The sequence below is a fragment of the Passer domesticus genome, unplaced genomic scaffold (assembly GCF_036417665.1).
Source record: "Passer domesticus isolate bPasDom1 unplaced genomic scaffold, bPasDom1.hap1 HAP1_SCAFFOLD_51, whole genome shotgun sequence".
Classification (NCBI taxonomy): Eukaryota; Metazoa; Chordata; class Aves; order Passeriformes; family Passeridae; genus Passer; species Passer domesticus.
This window is the reverse complement of record NW_026990161.1, coordinates 609,044-635,679: the sequence shown is the minus strand read 5'-3', so window position 1 is coordinate 635,679 and position 26,636 is coordinate 609,044. Positions and strand designations below refer to the sequence as shown.

The following is a 26,636-nucleotide window of genomic DNA, read 5'->3' as shown; positions in this document are numbered from 1 at the left end:
CTAATTTGGCACACCTTAGCTAAAGATGCTTATGGTGTGACAGCCAATCAGTAATTAACACGCATGTGTGAATGCAGCTACTGAACCAAGGAGCATTAAGCATTAGTGGCGTGAGACATTGTCTAGAGAAGGATAAATGTGCCAAAGTTGCTTAACAAAGGGGAGCAGCATGCAGCCACTGCCAGTGCACTAGAAACGATGTTTCTGCCCTGAGGCTTCTTCCTTTCAGGAAACTCCAAAGCCTCACATTGGTCCTTGTCTTTGACCAACAGGCACTGGGCTGATTTCCACAGGGAGACAGAGCAGTGTCTACCTTTCCATGCCCTGCCCCTCCTGTGCTGGATGGCACCTTCCTTCCCAGCAGGGACAGCCCAGTGGCACTGGCTGCTGCACTTCCCTCTCTGCCACACAACCTGGCAGTAACCCTGGGGCAGTTCCTGTCTGCTTGAGCGTGCCAGGCAGCAGATGGGGCTGGGACAAGTCCCTCGCAGCTCTCCCTGTTTGCGTGCCAGAAACCTCCAAGGGTGGGCTGGGGGCACAAACCAGGGCCCCTCAGAGGCTGACAGTGAGCCCCCCACAGCCCCTCCTGCCCACAGCCAAATCTCTGACCACTCGGCCAGGCCTGGCGTCCTTGGGTTCCTGCACCACCTTTGCATGTCTCTGTACCCTGCATTGCTCTACTTCAATTCTTTTGCCATTGGATAAAATGGGGCACTCCACCAAATTACAAAACAGGGCAACAGAAAACAGTCAGAGGACAGGGCACCTCTCCTCTCAGGAAAAACAGAGAGAGGTGGAGTTATTTACTTGTGTGAAGAACAGGCCCAAGGAGATTTTACAGCCATTTTCCAAAATTCAGTGTGGCTTTGAAGAAAGTGGGGGACACCTTTTTTGAACAGTGCCAGTTACAACAGAATGTGGGAAAATATTTCTAAACACAAAGGGGATGCAATCAGAGTAGATCTTAGGTAGAACTTGTTTACTAAGAGCATTCTGCAACACTGGCACACGGGTCCCCAAGAGCTTGTAGGTGCCTCATCCCTGGAACCATTCCAGGTCAGGTGGAAAATGGCTCTGAGCAATCTGATCTCTTTAAAGATGTCCCTGCTCATTGCAGGACACTTGCACCTGATGACCTTTACAGGGCCCTGCCAGCCCAGCCCAGTCTAGGACTCCTCACCGTTTTCATTTCAAGAGCACCAAGAGTGCAGGTGAGGAGGAAGGGGGCTCATCTGATGCCTTGGACTTCCATGGAGGAGGAGCCCATCCCTCGCACCCTCTTTCACCTGCAGCCCCTTTGCATTTTACCTGCAGGAGCTCCTTGGCAGACCAGCGCCGCTCCTCGTCTGTCTGCAGGCAGCAGCTCAGGAAGTCACACAGCCAAGGTGAAAACAGGTTGGGCTCCTGCAGCTTTTCTTTCCCTCCTGTGCCTATCAGGATTTGAGGCTGGGGAAAAAGGAAACAGGGAGGTTCCACCTGCTGCTTTCCCCATCTGTAACTGCTCTCCCTGAGCCCATTGTTTAAGCTCCACTCTGCAGTGGCAGTTTCTGCCCTGGCAGAGACCCAGAGATGACTTTCCTTCACCTACAAAAAACCCAAACCCCACATCTTTTCCAACATCCTGCAGATCTTGCCTTGGCAGCTGATTTCATTGACTGACCTAACAAGTGGGAACTACATCAGCAAAGCATGTTTGATTCTCTGAGAATTCACACCAGCTTGATAGGCTTTTTGGAAGAGGGACTTTGCTATACTAACTCTGCTATTTCCAAGGATTAGTACAAGAAAGGCATCTCTGCCATGCTTGTTGGTCCCTTAAGCAGAGCTGCCATAAAACAAAACTCATCAAGTTCTCTCCTTTGTTCTTGAAAGCAATGGTAATTGGAAGGAAAGAAAGGAAATCCACCAGGTATTCCTCAGGTAAGGAAACAAACATTTAAATCTCAAATTCCACACCGACACATTAAGATGCCTGCACAAATGTGTTGGGATGAAAATGCCTGCTTGGGCACAGAGGAAACACCTGCAGCTCGTCTCTCAGCAGTCGGAAAATTTCAGCTTCCCTTATGCAGCAAAAGAAAAGCTTTTCATGGTCAGAAGAAGGAGAGGTGCCATCCCTATGGTCACTCTCTGCTCCTTTGGATACTCAAGTCAATGCATTAATGGTAGGCCCATCCCAGAAAGTGCCAGGAAACAAACAGGAGGTTTTGGCAGGCTCTCCACATCACCAGGCTCTGGCTTGGTGATGAGGAGAACGTGGCTTGGGCTATGAGAAAAAACACGGTCACTAGGTGTTTCAGCAGCACTGGAAAAGAAGCAGAAGAGACTCTGAGCCATTTACACCCTCATTCCCAGGCTTCCAGCATGTTTCCCAGTGAGAAGACACTGCACAGGGAATTAAGTTCCTCTCTAAAAATCATTGTTTTAGAAACTTTGTTGGCTTTGGGTTTCTTTTCTTCATTGCTGGAAATGTAACACCAGTTCTGAGAGGCTTGCCTTGTGGTTTTAGGGGCATCTTCACAGACAGACAAGTGGGAACAATTTGAAACCCAAAGCAAAGTGTTGCCTCAGAGGACTTGGGGACTGTTTGCCTGTGTTAAGGCTTCAGCTGCCTGGCAGTCCCCTTACATCCATGTGCAGAAACACCCAGCTGCTCCCCAGATCTCAGTCCCTCTGGGCACACAGGCCTCGGGAAAACGATTCCAGCCTTTCTCCTGCTCAAGAACATCTAACCTAAGCTGAGCTCCAGTTTCTTCAGTAAACTCAAGGACGTTCTCTTCCATGCAGCTGACAGTGTTCATGGAGCTCAGCAGGTCTTCCTGATACTCCTCAGGCCAAGGAATTACAGTGGAATTTGGCCAGACATCAGATGAACATTATCCAATGTGGTTCATGCGGAACCAAGCTCTAACGCTGACAAGCCAGAGGGAGAGAGCTCATTCTGCTTTTGAAAGATGTCAGTTAGAAACATAAGACACAGACTTGGAACTACTCAAACCTCAGCGTGCAGAATCCATCTAAAATAGACCGCAATCATAATGGCAAGGGGCGTTGGAGTCTTGATAAAAACGCCCACCACGATAATAATAACTCTGCCCTAGTGGCAGTGAAATCAATGGTGGCCAAAGAGACTTTATTACTTTCCTCTTCAAACCAAAGGAAAATTTCCAAGCCTAAAATAGCCAATGTACTCTCCTTGATTAAAAGCAATTATGACAATTCATTCAAGTACGCAGACGTGAGCCAAACACAAGGATCACAGGTCATGCCTGACGTTCCTTGTTCATCAGTGGAACCTGCAAACTCTGATTTTATGCTATTTATAAATGTGCCAGTTGTTGGTTTCATAGAGCTTTTTTGGCAAAGACATGGGTTTTGTTTTCTTATGTTACAGATCCCCTCTATTGGACTTTCAAAGGTGAAATTTTAATTAAAATCAAAACCAAAGTTTTTAAATTGATATATATGGGAAGATCTTTTGCCAAAAATTAGGTCATTAAAAGGATGGAGCGTTCCTCAGCAGTCCTGTCCTGTTCCTGATTTGTACACAGCCCCTGGCGGGCGATAATTCCCTTCCTTGCCAGTCAGGGAATAAGGCTCTACGTTCACTTCTGAATTGGCCATTCGTTCTTAAAGATGGAAAGTCCCCCCTTGTCGGAACCCAGGACATCCCTCTGGCAGCTCTGGGTGGCTCGAGCCCCTGGCAGGGGGCTCAGAGACCCTGGCATGAAGGCAAAGACACCTGTGCCTTTGAGGTGTCTTTGATTTTGACCCATGGAGTAAATTACCAATGTTACGTGAAGAGCTACAAGTCACGAGAGTTTAAGCAGAATAATAGTTTGTCTCAGGGTGAAAAGGTAGAATTTTGGGGTTTTTAGAATGGGGGTTCAGGAGGTGACACGATCCGTCCTAAGGACGTGATTCATGGAGGCTCTTTTTCACTGATGTCAGGGTGCAAAAACTGACACGACAAGGGGATTTGCAGTAAAATCAAAATACATGTACTTTTATTAAATAGCCATAGCAAAGATGCGTTAGAGAGAAGGGGAATGAAGAAAGGGAAAAGAGTAAGGAAAAGAAAAAGAAGAGAGGGAGGGCAAGGAGGTATATAGCTACCAGACGTGCAGATGACAAAGTCCCTCGAAGTCCGGTTGACGAAGACGCCTGTCGTCTTCACGTCAGGGGAGATCTCAAAGGTATCAGTCAGGTCTAACCTTTTTTATAGTCCTTTTGAAATGGGGGAAGGGGACCCATTTCAAAATAGTCTATTGATAAAGGGTACAAGGAGTCCATCAGTAGTCCATCAGGAACAGGCGTCGTCAGCAGCAGATGTCGTAGGCAGGAACCATTATCTTCTCGGTCCAGTGGTCGCTTGCAAAACTTGCTCCGGTCCCCACGCACACCTTCCCTCACCCTACGGTGGGGATTTCAGTCTCAGTCATTTTAGGGAGAAGAGGGGAGCTTTTCCATGTAGAGGTTGCATGTCCCAGTCCTTGAGGGGAGAGCCCTCTCCCATCTCAGTCCATCTGCCACGGTGGTTGATGTACGGTGAGTGGAGGGTCCTTTTGTGGCGACCTCCGGGAAGGTCATTCCAGAGAGAAAGTCCAGCCAAGTCAGAAGGGTGGAGAAATTCCAGCACTAGCGTTGCTAGGTGATGCAGGCGAAGGAGAGCACACTGCCCCTTCTTGGGTGCAGTGTTCCATGAGTTGAACAAACACACCCGTAGGCAATAATCTGGCTTGGTGGACCAGACAGACCTGGATTTTCAGAACAGGATCTTTCCCTTTCCCCGGTGGTCTTGGCTTTCATGACGATCGAGAGGCAAAAAATGAGGGAAGTTTCGGACAGACTCTCACACCTTGTCATCTCCTTTGCTTCTTGCATTCCCTTGCTGCAGGGATGGCAGCAATCAGGCTGTCAGAAGAGGCTTAAGAGAGGCTCCGCTGATTGCAGAAATGGATGCTGCCCAAAGGGAAAAAGAAACAAAACAAACCAAATTAAAAGAGACAAGGGAAAAAGGAACCATTCTTTTCCAAACTGAGTTCCTAACAGGGTTGAGCTGGATTCCTCCAGCACCCAGAAATACACAGACATGGGACTGAGGGCACCAGCAGCACGTCTGCCTTCATGTCCAGCATGCTGCTGTCACAGGCAAACACGGCCCAGAACTGCACTAGTCCATTCCTCATGGTGTCGTCACTTGCGGGGATTTTTGTCCTGCTATCACTGTGGGATTGCTGCTTGCTGTCCTAAGGATTTATTCCTTTCAGGAAAGTCAACAGACTTATTCAAGCTCCTCTTTTCTACAGACATGGGCTCTTTCAGGGTCCAAGAGAGATGTGGGGTATAAGGCGTTCCTCAAGAGACTCCCAAGAGCTCTGAAAAATGTTGATCCCACGTGTTGTTCTCAGGAGCTCTGGACATGCAGGTTTTCAGCAGCAAGCCAGGAGCAAGGACACAAGCAGCAGGGTGCAGATGTGCTCAGCTCTGGCTTGCAGGAAGAGCAGTGTCTGCCTCAGCACACCCCACTCCCTCCTGTGCTGGCTGGCATCTTCCTTCACAGCAGGCACAGCCAAGGAAGTGGCCCGGTCACCAGCTCCTTGTCTGCCACCAAACCTGGCAGCAAAGCCACAGCCATTCTCATCTACTTGATGGGGCCAGGCAGCACATGGGGCTGGCACAAATCCTGCACAGCTGTGCCTGTTTGGCTGGCAGAAACATCCAAGGGTGGGCCAGGAGGGACAAGCTGAGTGCTCTCGGATGCTCACAGTGAGCTCCACCCCAGCTCCCCCATTCCCACAGACCAATCTAAAACCGCTTGGCAGGGACTGCTTTCATTGTGTTCCTCAAGCCCCATCCCCAGCATTGCAATACTTCAGTTCCTTTGCTACCAGGCAAACCTGAATACAGCACCTGAGAGCAAAAGAGGGACACAGAAATGACCAGAAGGTTGGAGCTCTCCTCTGAGGAAGGGCTGGGAGCCTTGTGCCTGTTTATCCTGGAGAAGAGCAAGCCCCAAGGAGACTTTTCAATAGTTTCAGGGGCTTCTAGGAAAGTTGGGGACATTTCTTTTAGCAGGGCCAATTGCAAGAGGACAAGGGGGAACGGCTTTAAGCTAAAAGACACTCAATTCAGATTGGCTCTGAGGAAGAAACTGTTTGTGAGGAGAGTGCTGCAACACTGGCACAGGCTGCCCAGAGAGCTGGGAGGAGCCCCAAGCCCAGCAACATTCAAGCTCCGCTTGGATGGGCCTCTGAACAACCTGATCTACTTGAAGATGTCCTTGCCAGTGGCTGGAGTTCTGGGCTAGATGACCTTACTGGGCCCTTCTAACCTCAAGCAATCAAGATCCTACTTGGTTTTCATTTGAAAAGCACCCAGAGTGGAGATTACTCTGTGGGGGGCCCATCTGATTCCCTGGAGTTTGGCCAAGGAGCAAATCCTGGCAGGGAACAGCTGTTTGGCCTGCAGCCGCTTTGCCTTGTACCTGCAGAAGTTCCTTGGCAGAGCCTCGCCTGTCCACATCCATCTGCAGGCAGCAGCCCAGAAATTCACACAAGCCAGGGGGTAGGCTGAGCTGCTGCAGATTTGGAACCCCTTGCTTGCCTATCAGGTAGCTGGCCTGAAGCAAAAGGAAACATGAGACTCTACGTGATTCTTCCATATCCTTCAGGGCTCACCTAGACCCCATCTTTAAAACTCCAGTATGCAGTGGCAATTTCTTGCCTAGCCGATGCTTAGAGATGAGCCTTGTCTCCCAAAGGAAAAAAGGCCCCAGTGCAGCCCCAGCTATTCCAGCACCAGGTCTTGCCTTGACAGCTGATGTGAGCCCCAGGGACCTTTTTTGAAGTGGCCCTTGGTGAAAGCACTTCAAGCTGTGGGAATGGGATTTTCTCTAATGGACTCGGAGCAGAAGGACATGGCTATCTGAGCACATTTGCACCTTACCTTGTCACTGGTCTCCTGCATATAAGGAGCCTCTCCTGTGGCCATTTCTATCCCCACAATCCCAAGGGACCAGGTGTCCACTTTGGGGCCGTAAGGCTCTCTTCTCACCACCTCGGGTGCCATCCAGTAAGTGGTCCCGACCATCGACCTCCGTTTCCTGTGCTCAGGGCTGAGCACAGCACAGAGGCCAAAATCAGCTGAGGAGGAAAACAAACACTGCTTCAAGTAGGAAACCAAGGAAAAGGGCTTCTCACTCTCAGTCCCAGAATGCAGTGCTTAATGGAGCTGGAAAAGCAGCTGGGCTCTCCTTCCTCAGGGCTGCAGCCAAGGACATGGGCAATTGTACAGGTAACAACCCGCCCAGGATTCCCACAAAATCTTGGCTTTTCCTCATTGCCCTGAACGTTTACACTGTAACTCTCTCCCTTTGGAAGGAACACCCACAAACCAAAGTTACTCTGGATGCCTGGTTGCTCTCTAGACCACTCAGCACCTTCCAGCTGTGGCCTGGGCTTGTGCAGCGCTCCCTGCACTCTCAGCAGCCAGCAAGCACCATGCTGGGTGCCATGCCATCCTTTGGAGTGGAGACCTGTGACAGATGAGTCTCTCTTTGGCTTGGCCTCTGGTTTAAAACTCTCACAGCAGCACCTTTGCACTTACAGGCAAAGAAGGCAGTGCAGAAAGGCTCTGGGCAAAGGCTAGGGGAGGCAAAGTGCAGAACAGAAAATAAAAAGGAAAAAGAGACAGAGAGTTCAATGATGGTGGATAAGAGTGAAGAACAGAGTACAGGAAGGGCAGGGACACTGGCAGGCACTTCAGTCCAGATGCTCTTTCTTCTCTGAAGCAGAAGAGCAACACAGAAAGAAAGCTCTGAACATGGAATCACTCCCTCTGCAGTGCTTTCAAAGGACGAGCCTTGTCCAAGCCATCCCAAGCACAAGCAGGACCCCTTACCTCCCGACACACTGTTGCTATGTGTCCTACAGCCATCCTTCTCACGGTGACCACATCAGCTAAGGAGCCTCCATCCATATATTCCAACACCAGCAGGACAGCCTCATCCACAAGGTAGCTGCAAGAGGAAAGCAACAGCGTGGAGCTGAACATGCACAGCTAAATTGCTGTGGGGAAGAAAAGACTACAGCTGAGTTTTGTTTCCAGGTCACTGGTAAATGAAGATGGAATCAAATGAAGACACACTCCACCTAGGCTAGCCAGTGCCTGCCATCTGTGCCACCTAAAGGAGGAAGGCACATCCATGGAAAAGGAGACGGCTTAGGTGGCAAGCAGGGGAAAAAGGAGGTTTAGTGAGGAAAATGATAAATCTGGAAGTGGACACATCCCAACAGCTGCTTCATCATCTTCAGACACAAATTGCACCATTCCCTCCAGCAGCAAGGAGACACAGTTTTCACAGCTTTTACTAAAGGCAAGTGGCTGTGCAGCACTGCCAACACCCTTTGGAAAACCTTGCAGAAAGGACAGTCACAAACAGGAAAACAATTTCAGACCTGGCAAAGTATGTGTCTCCTAGCCTAGTCTTTTGGCATGCAAGGCTATGGAAAATAGTGGGAACAGCACAAGGGAAATAATCTCTGGCATGTTTTCTCCTCCAACACTTGGAAAAAATCATGCCCCAAACCAGCAAAACCACATGCAGCAAGTGAACATACAGGCTGCTGGCTTAGTAAGAGAGCCAGGTTTCTGAGATCAATCTTCAAGCTGTTTATGTCAGGAAGCATTCATGGGGACAGAATGCAAACTCCTCCCATGCCTGGTGCAGGAGTGGATTGATGTTCATTGAAAGATCCATTTTCTGCCAGTGGCTAAAGAGCTTTTAAATCTTTGCCTTGCAAGTATGGAAATGAACATTCCCAGAAAATCACCAGAACTACTTACCTTTCTAAGTAGCTGACAATATTGGCGTTCTTATTTTCTCTCATGAGCAGGATTTCTTTTAATATTCCCTCACAGCCCTGGTGCTGGAGATAAAGTTCCTTTACAGCCACCTACAATGACATCAAAAGCTCTTAGGGACAGACATGACCAGAGCCTCTTTCTCCGGCACTCATGGGCCTGGATGCCTTGTCACCTTGGAAAAAAGGGACTCTAAACCATCAACCACAAAGCGCTAACACCACCCTCTGCACCCGCAGGCTTCTCAAACAGACTTTGTTTAGCACTACTATTACTATTTACATGCTTTGGAAGACAAAAGTAATTTTGATCCTGTGAAGAGACGGCTGCCAATTCAATTGTGTGCCAGAGTAAACACATAAAACATGATGGGGAAAATGCTGTCAAAAAAGAACTGCAAAGTGACTCAAGTTAAAGTTACAATCCCAGCACATCCTCACTTCTTCAGTTTGGCTTTTGCAACTTTGAAGAACAATCTTTAGACTTGAAATTATTGAATGGGTTTAAAAATGAATACCCCTTTCTGTGGTACACTATGGATGTGCCCCAAGTTCTAAGCACAGGGCTTGGGGCTTTTGGACGCCTCCGAGACCTCCCTCCAAGTGCAGTTCCTGAGCACAGCTCTGCAGCTGGATAAGGAACTACCTTCTCTAATTCCTTACTATTAAGGAAGATGGAATGTATTTCCTGAGAGTCAAAAAGGAGAATTCAGGACTTGGAACTTCTAGCCCCAAAGAGCAGCAAGACTCTCCAAGACACCACCATGCCTGTTCAGAACAGAGAGCATCTCTCTAGTGGAACACAGGATCAACACAAGGTTCATCAACTTCTTCTCATTCATCTGTGCACGTGTCCCTCTGTGTGTGTAGGTGTGTGTGTATGTGAACTAGGTTCCCTAGGACTGAAAGGCAAAACTGTGCTCCAGACAAGATCTCTCTTTCTGAAGGGCTTGCATTGTATTTTCCAACTGAATCACGTGATAGAAAACAAAATATCTGTGTCTGATCCTGGGCTTAAGAGGAATTGGGCTGGAATGATGGCTCTTGCCATCAGCTAATCTATGCATATTTATCCAGTAAGTCCAAGCTAGCGTGTCCTCTGAAAGACACTACGGCCATCCTTGCATTCATTCAGGTAGGTAGGAAGGACAAAGTCTGTCCCAAATGCATTTTGCAGCCTGCCTCTAGACAGACTGCTTCTGCAGAACAGCCTCTGCAGCACAGACAGGCAGGCCAAAGCTCTGGCCACAGATCACATCACAGGGAAAGCACTCAAGAGCTGCAAGATCTGCACGGGCACTCACCGCTTGTCCTGTGGCAGTGTCAAAGGCCTTATAAACAGCTCCAAAGCCCCTAGAATCAGAACAGTGGCAAGAACAGAGAAGTTGTTCAGTGCTGAGGAGCAAAAGGCAGCCCAGGCAGGAGCTCTCTGCTGCCTGCAGTGGCTCTAAAACACTGGGCTTTGTCTTCTCTTCAGCCAAGGGCACAGCAGCCCAGCAGCCCTCTGCCATGCAGAGTGTCCAAGAGAAAAGCTGGCTCCCACAGGAAGAAAAAGGGCTGCTAGAAATCTCCAATGTACACACTAGGTTATGCATGTGGGGGGGTTTTCTTTGCCTTTTCCTTCTTGTGTCTGTGCCTGTGACGTGCCTTTCCAGGCAATGAAACACACAGTGCTGCTGGGCCTTCTCACTGCTCTCTTTTCATCCTACCTGCCAAACTCAGGCAATGCCACACAGCCTTTCTTATTTTCCTGACCACTGAATATTGTTTCCAGAAAAATACTACTAAGAAATGCTACTGAGAGCTGTTATCTGACAGCTCTCTGGTGGGAAACAACACACAAAACCTGCTCTCTCAGGTTTTCCTTCCTTCATGAGTGTGGACATATTACTTTGAATCATACAAAACCATGTTTCCTGGGAAAACAGGCAAACTGGTGCCCCATCTTGGAGGGACAGGAGGGCTTCCAGGTCCTGCTCCTTGAGGCAGCCAAGACATTGTCAGCATCCAGTTATCTTTGATGATGCCTTGTACTGCCTCAGTAGTGAGACAGGGACAATCTGGAGCCAGGCTCTGAAGATGCTTGCAGCTTGCCTGACTTCCCACGTTGCTATTGAACCACCAAAATTCCTGGCCCGTGGTTCTGTAGAAATAAGTGTGACTGCACTCACCCACTGCCAAGATGTTCCCATCCAGTGTACTTCTTTTCTGGATCTTCCACACTCACCACACACCCTGAAAGAAACAAAATGCAAGAAGCAAAGTTCAAAACAGAGAGATTGAGCTTGCAGGAGATCTGAAACCCAGCTCCACTCTCTGGGGCTCTGAGCAATTTGTGGTCTTTTGGCTAACGATAACATCAACAAGAACAACAACAACAGCAGCCCCAGCAAGACAGGCAGCTCTGCACAGAGTCTGATTCTGCCACACTCCTTTGCAGGGTTGCCTTGAGGGGAAACTAAGCCCATGGAAAAACCATCAGAGCAGACAGAAATCAGAAGACAAACAGGCACCAAGACAAGCGGCTGTCATCTACAAATGGGAAGGAGGGCTGAAAAATCAGGAGCCTTCATTTTTTTGGGAAGAAACACTCTCTTGGGAGATTCAGCACAAGATTACATACTTCCAAAGATTCAATGCACCCTAGGATCTGGGATGAATTTTTATCAACATCTGCTTTTTGCAGAGCAGAAAGAATCTTGCAAAGTGAATTCCAGGAGAGGAGGGGATGTTCCCTTCCTCTCAGCAGTTTGCCTAAAGAATGCCTTGACATTTTCAGAGAACAGCAGCTCATGCTACATCCAAGAACACTGGCTCTAAGAATTAGAACCCTTTTATTTAGGAGCAGGCTAAGTTCTGAAGACCCCTTTGCCTGTTCCTCATTTAGTGAAGAACTACAAGTGCTGGTCTTCAGCCTGGGCTGCAGCAGCCACGGGCACTGGACTCAGCCCCTTGAACAGCACCCACGTGCCCCATCTTCCCAAAGGGCACAGCCCAGACGGGGCACAAGGACAGCGCCGCTCCTCAGGCGCTGCCGTGACACAGACACCTGCACAAAGGAGATGCTGATCCTCTCACCAGCCCAGGCAAAGCTGCAGCAACGGGGCGGCAGCTGCAACCCCACAGCTGAGGAAGGCTCCAGCCCCTGCAGGCACAGCAGCTGTCAGTGGCAGGGCAGGTATGACAAAAAGCTTGGCAAAGCCCTCAAACGGCCACTGACAGCCACTGTCAAGAAGCCAGAGGCACACCCAGCTCTGTTACAAGCTGTTGACCCCACTCAAGGTAGAACATGGTTGTCTTTATGTTCAGACCCACAGAGGAGCCAATCAATCCACCTTTTGTCCCAACAGCTGATGGCAGACACTGAGTAAACTGGGCTCTGCTCTGTGCCTGACCCGTTAGTCTCTGACAGCACTGCACTGGCAGCCCTTACTAGTTGTAAGAAGCAACTCAGCTGTACTGCAGAGTCACCAAGGCCTTGGTGTGCTTTCCTCGAGTGCAGGAATCTGTGCAGGGATTGAGGCCAATGCTTAGTATTCCAAGAGTGTTTATCAGCTGGGCATTAGCAGTGACAAAGTGCCTGGTACTGGAGGAACATGCAGCAGAGGGGCTGCAGGCTTCCTCCTGAGAATTGCCTGCAGGGCAGTTCTATCTGGAAATGCCACATGGATGTGTCTCTTTGATGCATCTTCCTAGGCATACAACTAAAATATCGAACAGGGATTGTCAAAAAAAGTGTGGTGGTTTTCATCTTTTGGGGCACTTTGAAAACAACTCTTCTTCTCTGATACCTCGGGATTGTTCTAAGAATTTTAGCTTTTAGGGCACATTGAAAAGACCTCTTCCTCTCTTATTTGTGCTATCAACTGATGTTCTCATCCAGAAGGTCAGGCTAACCAAAATGTAGAATTCTTATCAAGCCCAAACTGAAGAAGGAACAGTAGAAGTACTAACAGTTATAAAAACAACACCAGCATTAAACCAGCCCCACAGACAATCAAGTTCTGGGAAGTATTTTGTCTCCAATGACAAAATTTTGTCTCCAATGACAGGTCAGGAGTCTAAAGGGAATCCAGGAAGCCAAGTGTTCTCATCAGTTTGGCCAGACTAGCACACACACCTTCACGGAGTCATTGGCTGGGTTGCAGCCTTCTGCTGCTTGCAAAACAATCCCTGCTCTTGTCTTCACTGCACAGGGAAGCTCAGGCAAAGCCCACCCACTCCCAGCTGCCCTCAAAGGCAAAAGGAACGCCTCAAAGTGCTGTCTGGCTGCCCCCAAGCACAACACTGGCTTCTGTAGAGATCCACAATGTCTGTCTGACACCAAAGGCAGGAGGAACATGTGCTCCAGCCCATGCTGAGGCACACACACCCCATAAAACACTGCTCGGTCACACAAGAAATCCCCAGGACGTACTCAGCAGCTTCAGGAACTGCTTCTCTCTCTCCTGGCTTGAGTGGGCCGAGCTGCTCATGCTCTGGTTTTCAGGCTGTGGAGAGGAGGCTTCTTGGCAGGATGCTGCTGCACCAGCAGCTTCGATGGCAGATCCTGCGTCCACCTGGGACAAGAAATTTGTTTGTGTCAGAAAGGTGCTTGGCAGAGATGCCCCAGACAGAGCATTTCAAAGGCAAGCCCTTAGGAACAGCACTGGTGTTAGGCTGCAGGCTGAGCTGTCAACTCTTCCTCCTCAAGTCAAACCCACACAAGCAGTCAGAGACTACAGCTTGTCACAGCCAGCCGTAGAGGAGAGTGTGAAAGGGAAAGAGCAACTTTACACTTCAGCCCGTTCTGAGGACTGCAGTCACCATGGACAGGGACAACTTGCTCAGAATCTGTGTGGGTCACCATGCTTACCTGAACAAACCCCTCAAAAAACAAAGGGAGCACTAAGAGGCCAGCAGAAATACATTCACAGGATTGCTGGCCCACTGGCCAAAGCACTAGCCCTGCTGCCCAGGGCAGCAGCTGAGGTTCAGCAGCCCAGGAAGTGTTCTTCTGTCCAGCTGCTATGGAGCCCACAGAGCACGGCGGTCAGAGACATTGCCCCCATCCACTGCTGCTCTGCAGGGGAAAGGCAACAAGGGCAGAGACCACTTGTTGCATGACTGCAGTGCCTCCTGCTCTTTCACTCACCTGCTTTTCTTCAGCCAGCCTGTACTGCAGCAGGACCTTGTGCATCCTTTCCATTTCCTCTTGGTGCCTCTTCTCCATTGCCCTCATCTTTCTCTCAGCTTCCTGCAGCTCAGCCTGCAGCATGACCTTGATATTCCATCAAGAGAAATCTTACTGGCACCTGCCATCACACTCACGTTTCCTCTTTTCCAGTCTCAAAAGCACTTCTATTCAGCCACTTCTTTCTGCTTCTTTACCCAGCTCTAACCCTTCCATCCCAGCTCTTCTTCCTGCTGCTCAGCACTGGAGCCTGCCAGGCTCTGTGCTTCCAGTGCGGGCAGTAGTCCTTGCCTCCCCTTTCCTCAGATCTCCAGTTCCTGCCCCCATCACTGCCCTTCCCTCTGCTGCCTGCCTACTCAGGCTCACCTGCTCATTCTGCCACTGCTCATTCAGCCTCTGCCTCAGCTGCTCACTTTGCTTCAGCTCTCTCTGCAGCTGGTACACCTTGTGGATGACAGCAATCTTCTGACGCTGCTCTTCCTGCAGCATCTGCACACAAAGGAAGAGAAGATGGCTTTAAACTTCCCACACTCCACTTGTGTGGCAACCAAGACTGATGTGCTCTCGCTTTCCAAAAGCATTTTGTTCTCATGCTCGTATTTCTGTGGGGCCAGCTAAGAGACAATGCCACCCAGACAGACAGTGCCCAGGGAAGCAGTGCCCATAGGGAGCCCAGAGGAGTCCAAAACAGCACACAAACTCTCTTTCCACACTCTGTGCCTCTTGACTGCCTCTGCTTAGTAGCTTTTCTTCTTCAGCTTGCATGATGCCAATTTCCCCCTTCATCTCAAGCAGCCTTTTCTCCTGCTCCCTCTGTACCTCTGCCAGGAAGTTTGCCCGTTCCTCCAGCTGCTTCCGTGCCTCCACATGCTGCTCTTCCAGTTGTCTCTCCTGATCAGGGGAACAGACAATTCCTGATGAAGTCCAAGCAATGCTCCCCATAGAGAGAAATGGAAGCTTCATCCCTCCAACAACCCCCCCACCTGGAAAGTGCACGAGTCATGACTTTGTGCCCTCCAGCAATGCTGTTCTAACCCAAAATGTAGAGGGAGTGTCAGCAGGTGGAAGGAAGGAGATGCCACCTTCCTTCCCTGCTCTCATGGCTGCCTGTTTTCTAGCCCCTCTCTCCTCAGCATTTCTGCCTGTTCTCAGAGGCTCTGTGCTCACATTCCCCCTGCCCTTTGATCAAGGAAGAGCTGCACATGGACTGCAGGATGAGGATGAGGCCAGCGCCTCCATGATCCAGTCACAAGGCAGGCCACCAGCTGAAATACCAGCAGCACGGGGCCTCTTGCGTATGATTCAGGCCCAAAGACATCTGTCCACCATGGGAGGACAGAAAGCAAGGAACCCAGTTGCTGGGACTGCAGTTGGCAGCAAGGTCAGCAGCCGCCTGCTGCATGGCACAAGGCTGTGGGGAAGATCCTGCCCCTTCGCTGCCATGCTTTGGGTGGCGACCACCCAGCCTCCTGGGGAACTTGGCTGATGCCCATCCTCAACCTGTGCATGCATATACTGTCCCAGCATTGTCCTCTGGCTCTTCACAGGCCTTCAAGTATGAGCCCTTGAAGGCCCCTGCTGCCTGGCCCAGCAACGTCTGGCCTACAGCAGATGCTTGTGGCCATGTCACATACTCAGGCTGCTCTTCTGCTGACCCAGCCCACCAAACCTGCCTGAAATCTTCAGAGGCCTCTTGTTTCTTACCAGTTTTTGCATGAGGTTCCTTTTTTCCTCTTCCTGGGCAGATTGCCAGAGTCTCAGAGCCTTGCAGCACTGTTCTTGTGCCCAGCGGAGCTGTTCAGCCATGTCTTCACATTGCTGCTGGCTGAGAGCTCTTACAGCCAGCAGCTCACAACGAAGGCCCCTCACATCCTCTGCAAACATGACACACGGCAGCAGTCAGACACTCCACAAGCAGAGCAATCTGCTGGCCTTAAGCCCTTCCAGTTTCAGGCAAGGAGGGACCTGCCCTCAGCTGCTTCACTGCTCAGAAGCCCTGGGCACAGAGCTGCCTTCGCAGCCACTGCACGGGGCAGGGCCACCAGCAGAAACAAAGCGCACCAGGCTCTCACCCAGTATCGCCTCCTTGGCCTGCCTGGCCCTGTGCACTTGGGCTTCCACAGGGCTCCTGGCCATCTCCAGCTCCCATATGTGCTGCTCAGCCTCCAGCAGGCTGCTTTGCAGGCTCTCCTTCTCTGACCTACAAGGCGTGAAGATGAAGAGCAATTGCTCCTGGCACACAGGGGCAGCTTCTCCAGTAAGATGTGCTTTAAGATCCCTACACCTTAGTACACAAAATGGCTTGCATGGAAACTCAGATACAGCAGGACTATCTTGCCACTTTACATAGCAAAGCAGGCCCCTCCAGGTGACTGGGCAGCCTTTCCTCATGACCTAGCCCAGCTCAGTTTGGTCTCAGCAACCAAAGCTGAAATTGCTGTTGCCTGACCTATCACACACGGGTGTGCCCACCAAGTATCTGCAAAGGGACAAAAGCCCAGCCTCTGCTCACAGCCCTGATCTCATCAGCACTTCCAAGTCACTCCGCAGGTGCAGGACAGAACAGGGCTCTCCTGGCTGACTCCTCAATGCTTCATGCCATTCATAGTGGACGTATAGGTACTTTGTTGGCCAGGCACTCTCTAAGTAAAAGGGACTAAAGGAATTCACCAAACCATATAGCAAAACCTCTGGCTTCTAGCAGCATGAGTAGGAAACCAGAAGTAGGTTTCTATCTGCACAAGAACTCTCTAGGAGGAGGGACAGATATCCGGCCAATTAAATTACTGGAATTGGATGAACAAGACCACTTGCTACCTTTATTTTTGGCTAACTAAGCCAGCAGTGCCCAAATATCTGGGCACTCTTTAAAAAGGAAGAAGGATCAGTCAAAAAGATCCTTGACAGGTTACAGAGGTGACTGGACAAGTGGTTAAGAATCAGTGCTCAGCAAGAATCCCCAGACACAGTCAAGAAGTCACAAGACCTTTCCCTTCTGCTGCTGCTGCTGTTTGTAAGTAGTTCTAGGTTCTGCACCATCCTTCACAAGAGTCAGCTCTGCAGGCTCTCAAGATTTTCAGCATGACCCTCCAGCTTCACCTGAAGTATCAGCGTCCTACTCACATCATTCACATCTAAGAGCCTTGAATTCCAAAAACCCCGTGTCAAACAACTTGGCAAGAAAAGATTGATGGTCAGATGCACTGAAGGAGAAAGCAAAACCAGAGGGAAACTTCTGGATTCAGCAAACATCTGCACAGTGTCCCTGGTCCTCAACTGAGTGCCAAGTTGGCTTGCTTTGCACTAGTCACAGGAATGTGCAAGGGGTCCCAAGCAGGCACCCAAAAAAAGCTTTGAGAGCTTGAGCTGGCAGAAAAGTAATATTCACATCACAGTATCCTTCCCTTTTTGCTTGTATCTCTTTGCTTCTCTGCCCAAGAAACATCTGGAGAGCACACAGCAGGCAGTAAATCCTGGCATAATGCTCACCACCTTTGTAACTACAGACCTTCAGTAATGTCCCACCCAGGGTCTCCTCCCTGCCTTTACCTGGCCTCTGCCAGCTGCTCTGAAAGGCCTCGCAGGTCCCGCTCCGTGGCTGCCAGTCGGGCTTCCAGGGCAGCGTTCTCTTGCGCCAGCACCGCCTTCTCTCTGCACACCTGGGACAGGGTGTGCCCTTGGTGGGAGAACTCCTGCAGCAGCTTCTCCAGGCCCCTGTGGGCTGGCCGCTGCCGGCGGAAAACCTGGCAGTGGGGGGGCACCATTTTTCAAGAGGAACAACAACAACAACAACACAGGCTCGGTCTTGGCTTACTGCCAGAAGCAGCATTCGGGGGAGTCTTGCTAGGACAAATCCCTCTCCCACAAGTGCTGCCTAGGAACAAGGTGAGCGTACCTTTGGCACTGCCAGAGGAACCGCTTCCTTCAGCAGATCCCTCTGAGGCTGCCATTCCTCCGCTGTCGGTGCTGCCACTTCAGACACCCTCTCTAGTGAGGAGTGGTGCTTTCTCTCAAATGCAGCCAACTCCTTCCACCTACGGCAAGCAGACAGACAAACAAGCCTTTAATTGCAACACAGTCTCCTTGCAAGACCAGGACTGCATACCATGTCCCACACAAGGCAGTCTCAGGGGCTTCCAACAGCCCTCTACTTCCACCTCAAGAGAATGCTGCAATTCCCTCCCTAGACCAGCATCTCTCTTTGTTGTTCCTGCAGGTGAAGGAGTCACCGCTGAGGAAGTCAAACAAGCTTCCAGAAGCCACAGAACACTTCCAGAAAGCTCAGGTACTCTCAGCGTAACAGCTTCCTGCCTGCTAGCTCTTACACTCCTTTCTGATTACAGTGGATACTGGACTTGTAAAAGTTCTTCTTTGGCTAAGACATGCTTGCTAAGTCTAGATGAGTACTGCCACAATTACTCTTGCTTTCACTAGTGAAACAAGGAAAGAGCCTGCAAGCCATAGCTTGGGCAGGAGGTGGGGACGATTTTCCAATCCAATTATCAAAGGATGGTTAGGCTGGCAGAGATCCCAGGAAGCCTCTAGCCCAGTCTTCAGTTCCAAGCACTTGGGGTCAGCATCTGGACAGGCTGCTCAAGGCCCCATCCAGCTGGGGCTTTGGAATGTCTAGGGCTGGAATCTGCCCAAGCTCTCTGAGACACTTGTTCTGCTGCATGACTGCCTTTGCAGGTCAATGCTGTGCTCTCCTTAAGCCCAGCCTGACCCTCCCTTGCTTTTACTCTGGTCTAGTTAGGAATGCTTTTTGTCAGGGTTTAAGGAGTGAGTCCCAGAAAGCAGCTGTGCTCTAGGTTGCTCAGCAGCCAGACCTGCCCTGGGCTGCCTTCCCTCATCTGTGCTGAGCAAGTCAACAATGAGAAAGCCAAATTTGTTCTTTGACACTGGGCCTCCTAAAGCCCAGCAATGCCCACCCCTGCTCAGAGAAAGCGAGAAAGCTCAACACACACCTGAACTCCTGGGCACCGTGAAATCTGTCCGTGCTCTCCTGCCGCTCCGCCTTTCCTGTCTGGGCCCAGGAGTCCTGACTGGCAAGATCCTCTCCTCGCGGGACCTGCAAGGAATAGGCAGGGAAAAAGCACAAACAAGCAATCAGGAGCAGGGAAGTTGGCTCCTGAGAGCTGCTAGAAGCAGCAAGCAGCAGCCCTCCTGAAGACAAAAGCTGTTGTGTGGGGCTGTTTATGTGGTATTGATGTGGTGTTTATGTCCCAACTAACCCTGGAGTTGCTCTGGAAGTGTCTGAATAGAAGCAGGGAACATTTCTCTGCTCAGCTCTGCTCAACTGGCTTCCCCTCAGGATTTCAGGCCTTCAAGAGCAGCCAACAGGAACTGCATTCCAGCGCTTCACAGACAGATTTTGTCTCTGCCATGCAGAGCTGCTCAGGAGTCTTTTCAACACACTTGGGTCATGTCAAAGTTAAGGAGGCAGTGGAAGCAGTGCCTGTAGCTACCTAGATAGGGCGTGGAGAGGGGTGGGTCCCTGCAGGCAACAGCGGCTCCTCGGCACCCCACAAGGCTGTGAACTGCACCTGGGGACCTCTCTCTGCTGACAGCAGGGAGCCTGCACAGACTCTGTGCACAGAGGGGCTGACTTCCACACCAGTAGCACTAAAGGACATCATGCTACCGCTTCTCTGACACCAAGGGAAGTTCACAGTCCCTGTGAGAATGCCAGGAAAATGATGCCTGCATGTCAATTTTCAGATGCCATTTCTCATGGGTCAGTGGCTGGGCTGAAGTGCGAGCTCATGGCAGGACTCCAGCCCACAGCATCCTCAGCCTCAAAGGGCAAGGGCTGTCTGCTCAGAAACTTGCAGCTCTGCACTGCCCCAAAGCTTTGCACTCAACCAACCAAAGCTGCCACTGATTGCTGTAGGATGCTCAGGCCCTGGACTGACAACGCCTGGAGGTTTGTTGTCCTTTGTGTCCCCTTTAGCCTCTGGAGGAAGAGAGCGAGCCAGAGGAGGTTCTGCTGCTGCTGTGGTGCTCTGCAGACAGGCAGCAGTGTGAGGGACAGGGAGTAACCTGTCATTTAGAGCCTGATTTCTCCTGAGCTCTATTCCCAGCTGTCCTAAGCACAAGTCATGAATTTGGGTAAAAGTGAGATGCTCAGGCATTAAAACTCAATTAAAAAGGGCTGATAAGGCTAATGTTTAGACAGGATTGTGCATGTTTCTGCAGGAGATATTTCAGGCTGGCTACAATCAGCATGCAGCCTCCTGCCTGCAAAGCTTGACTTCCATTAGTTAAAACCTCTTCAGTGGAAAAGGAGGAAAGGGATGGAATCCTTCTGGTAGTGTTCATACAGGCGCTGATGTGGCCTTTCTTTCAGCTTGCCAGGCTGGCACTCTACTGCAACAGGCCAAGCCCACAGCTTTCTCCACACTCCTCAGACACCAGGAATGTCAAGGGTGCCCGTCCCACTCACTGAAGCGCGCGCTGGACTCCTTCCACCTCTGAGGCGAGCTGCCGGGGGCAAGGGAAAATGAACCAGGTGCTGTTAGAAAACTCTTTGTGCTGAGGAATCCCACAGAACAAGTCCCCCCAAGCAGAAAGCATTCTCCTTTCACAACATCCCTCCAGGAGCAGCACTTCTTTAACACAGCAAGCAAGACTGCAGGACAATACCCTAGGCTGTGTCTACCTTTTGCTCAGCTTTGCCACTAAGGAACTAGAAACTTGGCTGTGAAGATGCAAATTGTTCCTTAGCAGGCAGTGCCTACATTGGAGCTCATTGTCCAGCCTACAGCTAAAGCAGCTTTTTTCTCCTGTCTTTCCTGGACTTGTTTTTTTGTTTTGTAAATTGCATGAAGCATGTCCCACACAGTTGCTGTAAACAATTCCCTACAAAAGCTTCCACCAAACCCCTCTCAGCACTTGCAGTTCTGTTGGGACACAGCACAGGCCCAGCTGTGGGCTTCAGGAGCACACACAAAGTGCTCGGCAGTTTGCCCTGCAGCGCAGAGCCAATGGCTCTTGGAGCACACAGAGGGGGTCCAGTTAGACTGGCACATCCTTTAAGTATTGAATGCAATCCAAAGATGCTTTTCCTCAGTTCTGCAGAGACCTGCACAGTTTTTAGAAGGATGCATGCAAGGCTCTCCCAGTCTGCATTTTGGAGGTTCCTACACCCTGCTGGGCAAGAGACACCCCCTTCTCCAGCTGAAGCTCTTGACAGGAGCTTTACCAAACATATGGCATCTTTATGCCATTTGTGTCCCAACGTGCTGCCCCAAAGGGAAAAAACAACTTCTATTTACCAGCCAAACGAAGAAAAGCTTTCCGAGAAGCCGCCAATGAAAAGGCGCTGCTGACTGCTCTACGGACTCGCTCCATCCTTTGAGCAGGGCTGCTCGAGTCCGTAGGCCAGGAAACAAAAATGGAAAAAAACCCCACTTGCACAAGTCCTGGGACTGTGCAAGTAAAAAGGGGAAAAACAGGACACTTGCACAAGTCCTGAGACTGTGCAAGTAAAAAGGGGAAAAAAAGGACACTTGCACGAGTCCTGAGACTGTGCAAGTAAAAAAGGGGTAAAACAGGACACTTGCACAAGTCCTGAGACTGTGCAAGTAAAAAGGGTAAAAACAGGACACTTGCACCAGTCCAAGGACTGTGCAAGAAAATACAGAGACAAAAGGAACACCGGCCGTAATCTGAGAACAGCTCAGACGAGGTGATCCTCCTGCAAGGAGCACGCCAAGAGCTGCTCTGGACGCTGAGGCCTTGTGGGCACCAGGAAAACCTCCTGGTGACAACGCTGTGACGTGGCAGCCCTCTGCTGACATCACAATAGCAGCTGCTCTGGCTTGCTCTGTGAGTTCATGCAAGGCAACCAAACCTTCCCTACAGCTAACACAACAGAAAAGCCCAGAAAGTTCTCCTCTGCCCCAAAGCAGCACAAAACCCCCTTGCAATCCATACCCACAGCTCAAAGGATCCCAGAGTAACACAGAACAGGCACCAAGCCCATTCACCCTGTATGCCAAGCTGAACACTCAGAAAGAGCCAGCATGTGAGGAAGCCAAAGGCAATGTGCCCTTTTGCCCAGCAGTGCTTCTGATTAAAACCAAGAACATTTGCTTATATGCTGTGGATGAAATTGTGCTTTGCTAATATCCTGGAGAGTTCACTCAGCTGGAATGCCTGTCATTCCCACCCATTTGCTGCATGGCTAACATCAACCAGCAAACTGTAGGGCTTGCTGAAGGAAGAATGACACCTAAGTGGGGGGGAAAAGCCAAGTAACCAACCTGCTGCACACACAGCACACTGCTGCTGCACAATTACAGCACCTCAAAGAAGCCTTTGGGGCCTGTGCCTCACTTCTGGCAGCTTCCCTGCAGTATGCATCTGGCAGTCACAGGGATCTGACTCCAATGGACACACAGAAGGAAGGAAAAGAACCTTAAATCCCAATGTGGGACAATGTAGAAGCTGGTGGGGGGAGGAAAACCACCAAAATGGGAAAGTCCCACCTAAAAAGGAGTTATGAGGCAGAGACCAAATAGCTCAGCTGGTGGGCACACCTTAGCAAGGCAGGCTCAGGAAAACAGAGCAACCACAAGCTTTCCAAAGTTCAGAAGCTTCCTTCCCCCTCCTCTCCTCTGCCCTTGAAACCAATTTTTTTTCCTCCCTCCTAAAAATACCTTCCTGAGCACAAACAGAAAGTGCCTGGAAAAACCACCAGGTCTCAGTTAAAAACTAAAAAGAACGGAGAAAGATCTGGGCTTTTGCTGTTTGCCTGCTCTTGCAGCCATGGCAGCATTTTGGAAGGGCTCTACACAAGTCCAGGTGTTTCCCAGCCCCAGGACCACCTCTGGCATGAGCCCAGCAAGTGGAGTGGAGAGAGCAGCTGGTCAGACACCACATGTGACAGCTGGGAGGCTGCATATTGTCCTGATGCAAATTCCGTCTCCATGTCACACTGGAAGTCAGGACAATTCTCAAGAAATGTCTGATTAGATGAAGAATGCCTGTGGATCTGCACACCCCACATTTGTGCCTTACTGGTGTCATAATCCTGAAGCTTTAAGATGTTGCTGGGTGACCCTAATTTCCTCCAGGCTAGAGATCAGGGAATAGTTTCAAACATGCACTGCTTACAAAACATTCCCCAGAGCCAGGCATACCGTTTTCTGCCCACCATTCACAAAACACTGCTGTTTCCTCAAAGGAAAGCAACAGAAAGCTCCAGCAGCCTGCGCCCAGCCCAAGAGTGTTGCCATATTCTCTTCACAGAGAAAAGCAAGGCACAATTCTTCCCAGGAATATTTCCGGGTTTCACATTTTCTGAACATCAGAGAAAGAGAAAAGACAATCCTTATGACTGTGTTGTGCCAAAGTAGAATGCAATATGGAGATTGTTTACCCAAAGTGAGGATGTTTTGTTCCCTTGGCCTATCAGGGCCACGAGAATGTGTGTGTTGGGACTGTCACGAGACAGTCACGAGAGAATCAGAGTGGATGCAGTTCTGTGCAGCTGTGAGCAAGGGTGAGTGTGTGGCAGATTCAGTTTAGATGCAATGTATATAGTATGTTATAACAAAGTAATTAATTAGCTTTCTGATAAGGTGGAGTCAGATGCATCATTCTCTCTCCCTCTCCACAATGTCACAGTCACCTTGATTTTTGATACAAGAGCTCCCAACTGATTTTTTCCTCTACTTTCTATGTCCTATGTCTCAGCAAAAGTGGCTTCTGCCAGCACAATGAAGTGGACACAGACCATTCGTTCACATGCAACAGCACGGGTTGGTGCTCCAGCCTGAGAGCTGGAACTCAGCAATTGGGCAATCGTGCTTTGAGATGCAACAGCAGCCAGAGAACGAGTCTGGGGGTGACAGCTTGGGGACAAGGCTGGCCCAGCAATGGCATGGCACACAAGCTGTGCAGGAGGCACCGTCAGCATGACAGCCCTAAGAATGCCACAAAACCCACACAGTTTTACACATTTATGGGATGCTGGTTGCTCTGCATGTATGTCTGTACTGCTGCCTTTATAACCTTTTGGAAATGGTCAGAGCTAGCAGGATTCACCCCCACCAGGAGCTGATGCAGCCTGGCAACCTGCTGACTTACAGAGGCTTCTGGCTTTCCAGGTGAAGCCAAGGCAAGCCCTGCTGCTGCTGCTGCTGCTGTGGCAGAAAGCCCCGTCTGGGCAGGGCTGTTTCTCCTTCCAGAGAAACTGTGCCACTGTGCCACGGGCTGTTTCTCCTTCCAGAGCTGGGTGCTGCTTTTGAGCCACTGATGACGGCTGGCGGCAGAAGGAAGGGGCCTTTTCCCGCACCAGCACTCATGGACGCACCAGGGCCACCTTCAGGGGAGACGTTCGGCCCCACAGAGTAAAGCAGAGGGCCACAGCTGGAAACGCTTCCTTTGGAGCCTTCCTCTCTCTGGAAAGAAGGGAGCCGAGGGCCAGGACGAGCAGCAGGGCCCGAGCCCGGCCCGGGCCTGCAGGGAGGGGCGGCTGCCGCTGGGCGGCGCCATGGGCAGGGAGCGCGCCTGCGCGGGGCGGGCGGGGCCGGGCAGCCGCCAGGGGGCGCCCGGGGCGGGGCGGGGCCCTGTGTGAGGGGGGAGAGCCTCGGGCAGTGCGGAGCCACAAACGGGACTGTCCGTGCGGCACGCACAGCGCCAGGGACAGGGACAGCGCCAGGCACAGCACGGCTTCAGCGCAGCCTGGCCAGGAAGGGAATGCTCCCACGGAGTGCAGGAGTCAGGTGGTTGGATTCCCAGTCCTGTGCTGAGCTGGCAGGGCACAGAGCCTCCTCAAGCACCGCTGCCTCCTCTCCAGGCTTCCTGCACTTCCTTTGCTGACAGGGTCCCATCAGCCAGGCTGGGGGCAGGCTCAGCTGATGTTACAAAGTGCAAAGATTTTTACAAGGATTTCTTCAAATCCCAAATACATGTTTTCTTGAGCTAAGAGGCTTTGGCTCTTTTGATTCCGGTACACTGTGAGCACCCTTGCTCACAGTGTACCCCCAATTTTACCCTGTCTGTTTCAATGCAGCAATATTGTCTGCAGAACTCGGGAAGGTCCTGCTTTGGCTGTAGCAGAGCAGTTTCCCCAGCCTTTCAAGTACACCCAAGCTCTTGGTTGGAACTTGTTCACTGCTATGTCCAGTCCTGTTGGTCTGGAGATCGCCACTGCTCGCTGTAAGTCCTGTAGAGTTTTGCTGAGAGAAATGAGGTAATTATTCAAATCAACCTCTCCTTATATGTGTGTGTTTCCTGAAATGTGTGGTACTTGGTAGGGTCAACCATACAGCAGCTTACAGGGCCAGATTTTGCTGGTGCCCCATGTCTGAATCCTGATTCAAAGCAGAGCCATGGGTAAGGCTTGGAACCATGTCAAGGAGATTTCCTGACGTATTCTACCCAAGTTCAATTGGATTGTGTAATTCATTCTCTCTCCTTTGCCACTAGCTTGGGGCCTGTAAGGAGCATGAAGATCCCAAGCTATTCCCAAGGCTTTCCTAACCTCTTGTACCCCTTCTGCAAGAAAGTGGGAACCTCTATCTATGACATTCCCAAAGGTACCCCAAATCTAGGTATTATTTGATTCAACAGTATTTTAGCCACTTCCCTAGATTGGTTGGTATGACAAGGGAAGTCTTCTGGCCACCCAGAAAAGGTATCCACCAGATGTAGGAGGGATTGATACCCCCATTTTCTGAGAAATTCAATGAAATCCATCAGGCATTATTCCCTTGGAACATCTCCAGATTTTATGGCTCTTAGCACTACATTGCAAGCTGTGCTACAGTTGTCTCTTTTACAAACTATACACTTTTGGAGTCTTGATTGTACAATCTGAGCCATTTCAGACCCAATTACAGATTTTTGCAAATGTTTCAAGAGTTTTTCAATACTCCAATGAGTAGCTTTGTGTTTGCAATCCATTTTTTCGCAGAGGAGTGATTCTGGGACTACTCTTTGCCCAGCTGGGATAAGTGCCTAGCCTTGTGGATCAAATCACGCTTCTACAGTTTCACTTAATTGACAGTCCCTAGCATTATACTCTGTTTTTTCTACTGGGAGAGGTATCTCTGGCAAGGGTATTAAAGATAAAGCTTTGTTTTCTAACATGTCTTTTTCTGCAGCCTCGTTGGCTAAATGTTTCCCCAATTCAAATTTGGTCCTATCCACTTGGTGTGCTCTGCACTGCCTGATGGCAACTTCCTCTGGTTTCTGGATACTTTCAAGTGTGTCCAAGATTTCTTTTCCATTTTTGATTGATGTGCCTTGAGAGGTCAAAAGGTCCCTTTCTTTCCAGAAATCCCATGTACCCGTAGCACTCCAAAAGTGTATAATGAATCAGTTCAAATGTTAACTCATTTTGCTCTACTCAGTTCCAAAGCTCGGGTGACTGAAATTAGTTCTACCTTCTGGGCTGGAACATCAGAGGGGAGTGTCCCCGATTGGATTACCTCGGGCTGTGGAGTCACTGTGTATCCAGATGTTTGGATAGGAAGATTGAGGGCATGGTCCTGTGAGAGAGCAGATGCTCCTGCTGCCCGCTCTGCCTTTGGCATCTGATATGCTGCAGGTGTGGCAGCTGCAGCAGGATTTCCTGTGGAAGAGGCAGC

The 26,636-nt window shown here is 50.3% G+C and overlaps 1 protein-coding gene across 4 annotated transcripts; it reads right to left on the bottom strand.

The window, feature by feature from the left end:
- Positions 1–3,895: 3,895 nt before the first annotated feature.
- On the bottom strand, positions 3,896–16,228 carry LOC135292852 (serine/threonine-protein kinase PAK 3-like). 4 transcript variants are annotated; one of them, XR_010355018.1, is made up of 13 exons: positions 16,110–16,228; positions 15,742–15,911; positions 14,857–14,928; positions 14,404–14,526; positions 13,999–14,124; positions 13,282–13,423; positions 11,036–11,099; positions 10,169–10,217; positions 8,848–8,957; positions 7,903–8,020; positions 6,949–7,537; positions 6,488–6,622; positions 3,896–4,962 (listed from the first exon to the last, which is right to left on the bottom strand). XR_010355018.1 is itself a non-coding variant. In XM_064406913.1 (11 exons), the coding sequence occupies exons 1-11, from the start codon at positions 16,171–16,173 to the stop codon at positions 7,605–7,607; spliced, it is 1,080 nt and encodes a 359-aa protein (XP_064262983.1). In that variant the 5' UTR covers positions 16,174–16,228; the 3' UTR covers positions 7,411–7,604. The 4 variants fall into 4 exon arrangements, 2 of the variants coding, with proteins under 2 accessions (XP_064262983.1, XP_064262982.1); XR_010355019.1 differs by lacking the exon at positions 6,488–6,622; XM_064406913.1 differs by lacking the exons at positions 3,896–4,962; positions 6,488–6,622 and having other exon boundaries at positions 7,411–7,646.
- Positions 16,229–26,636: the final 10,408 nt, after the last annotated feature.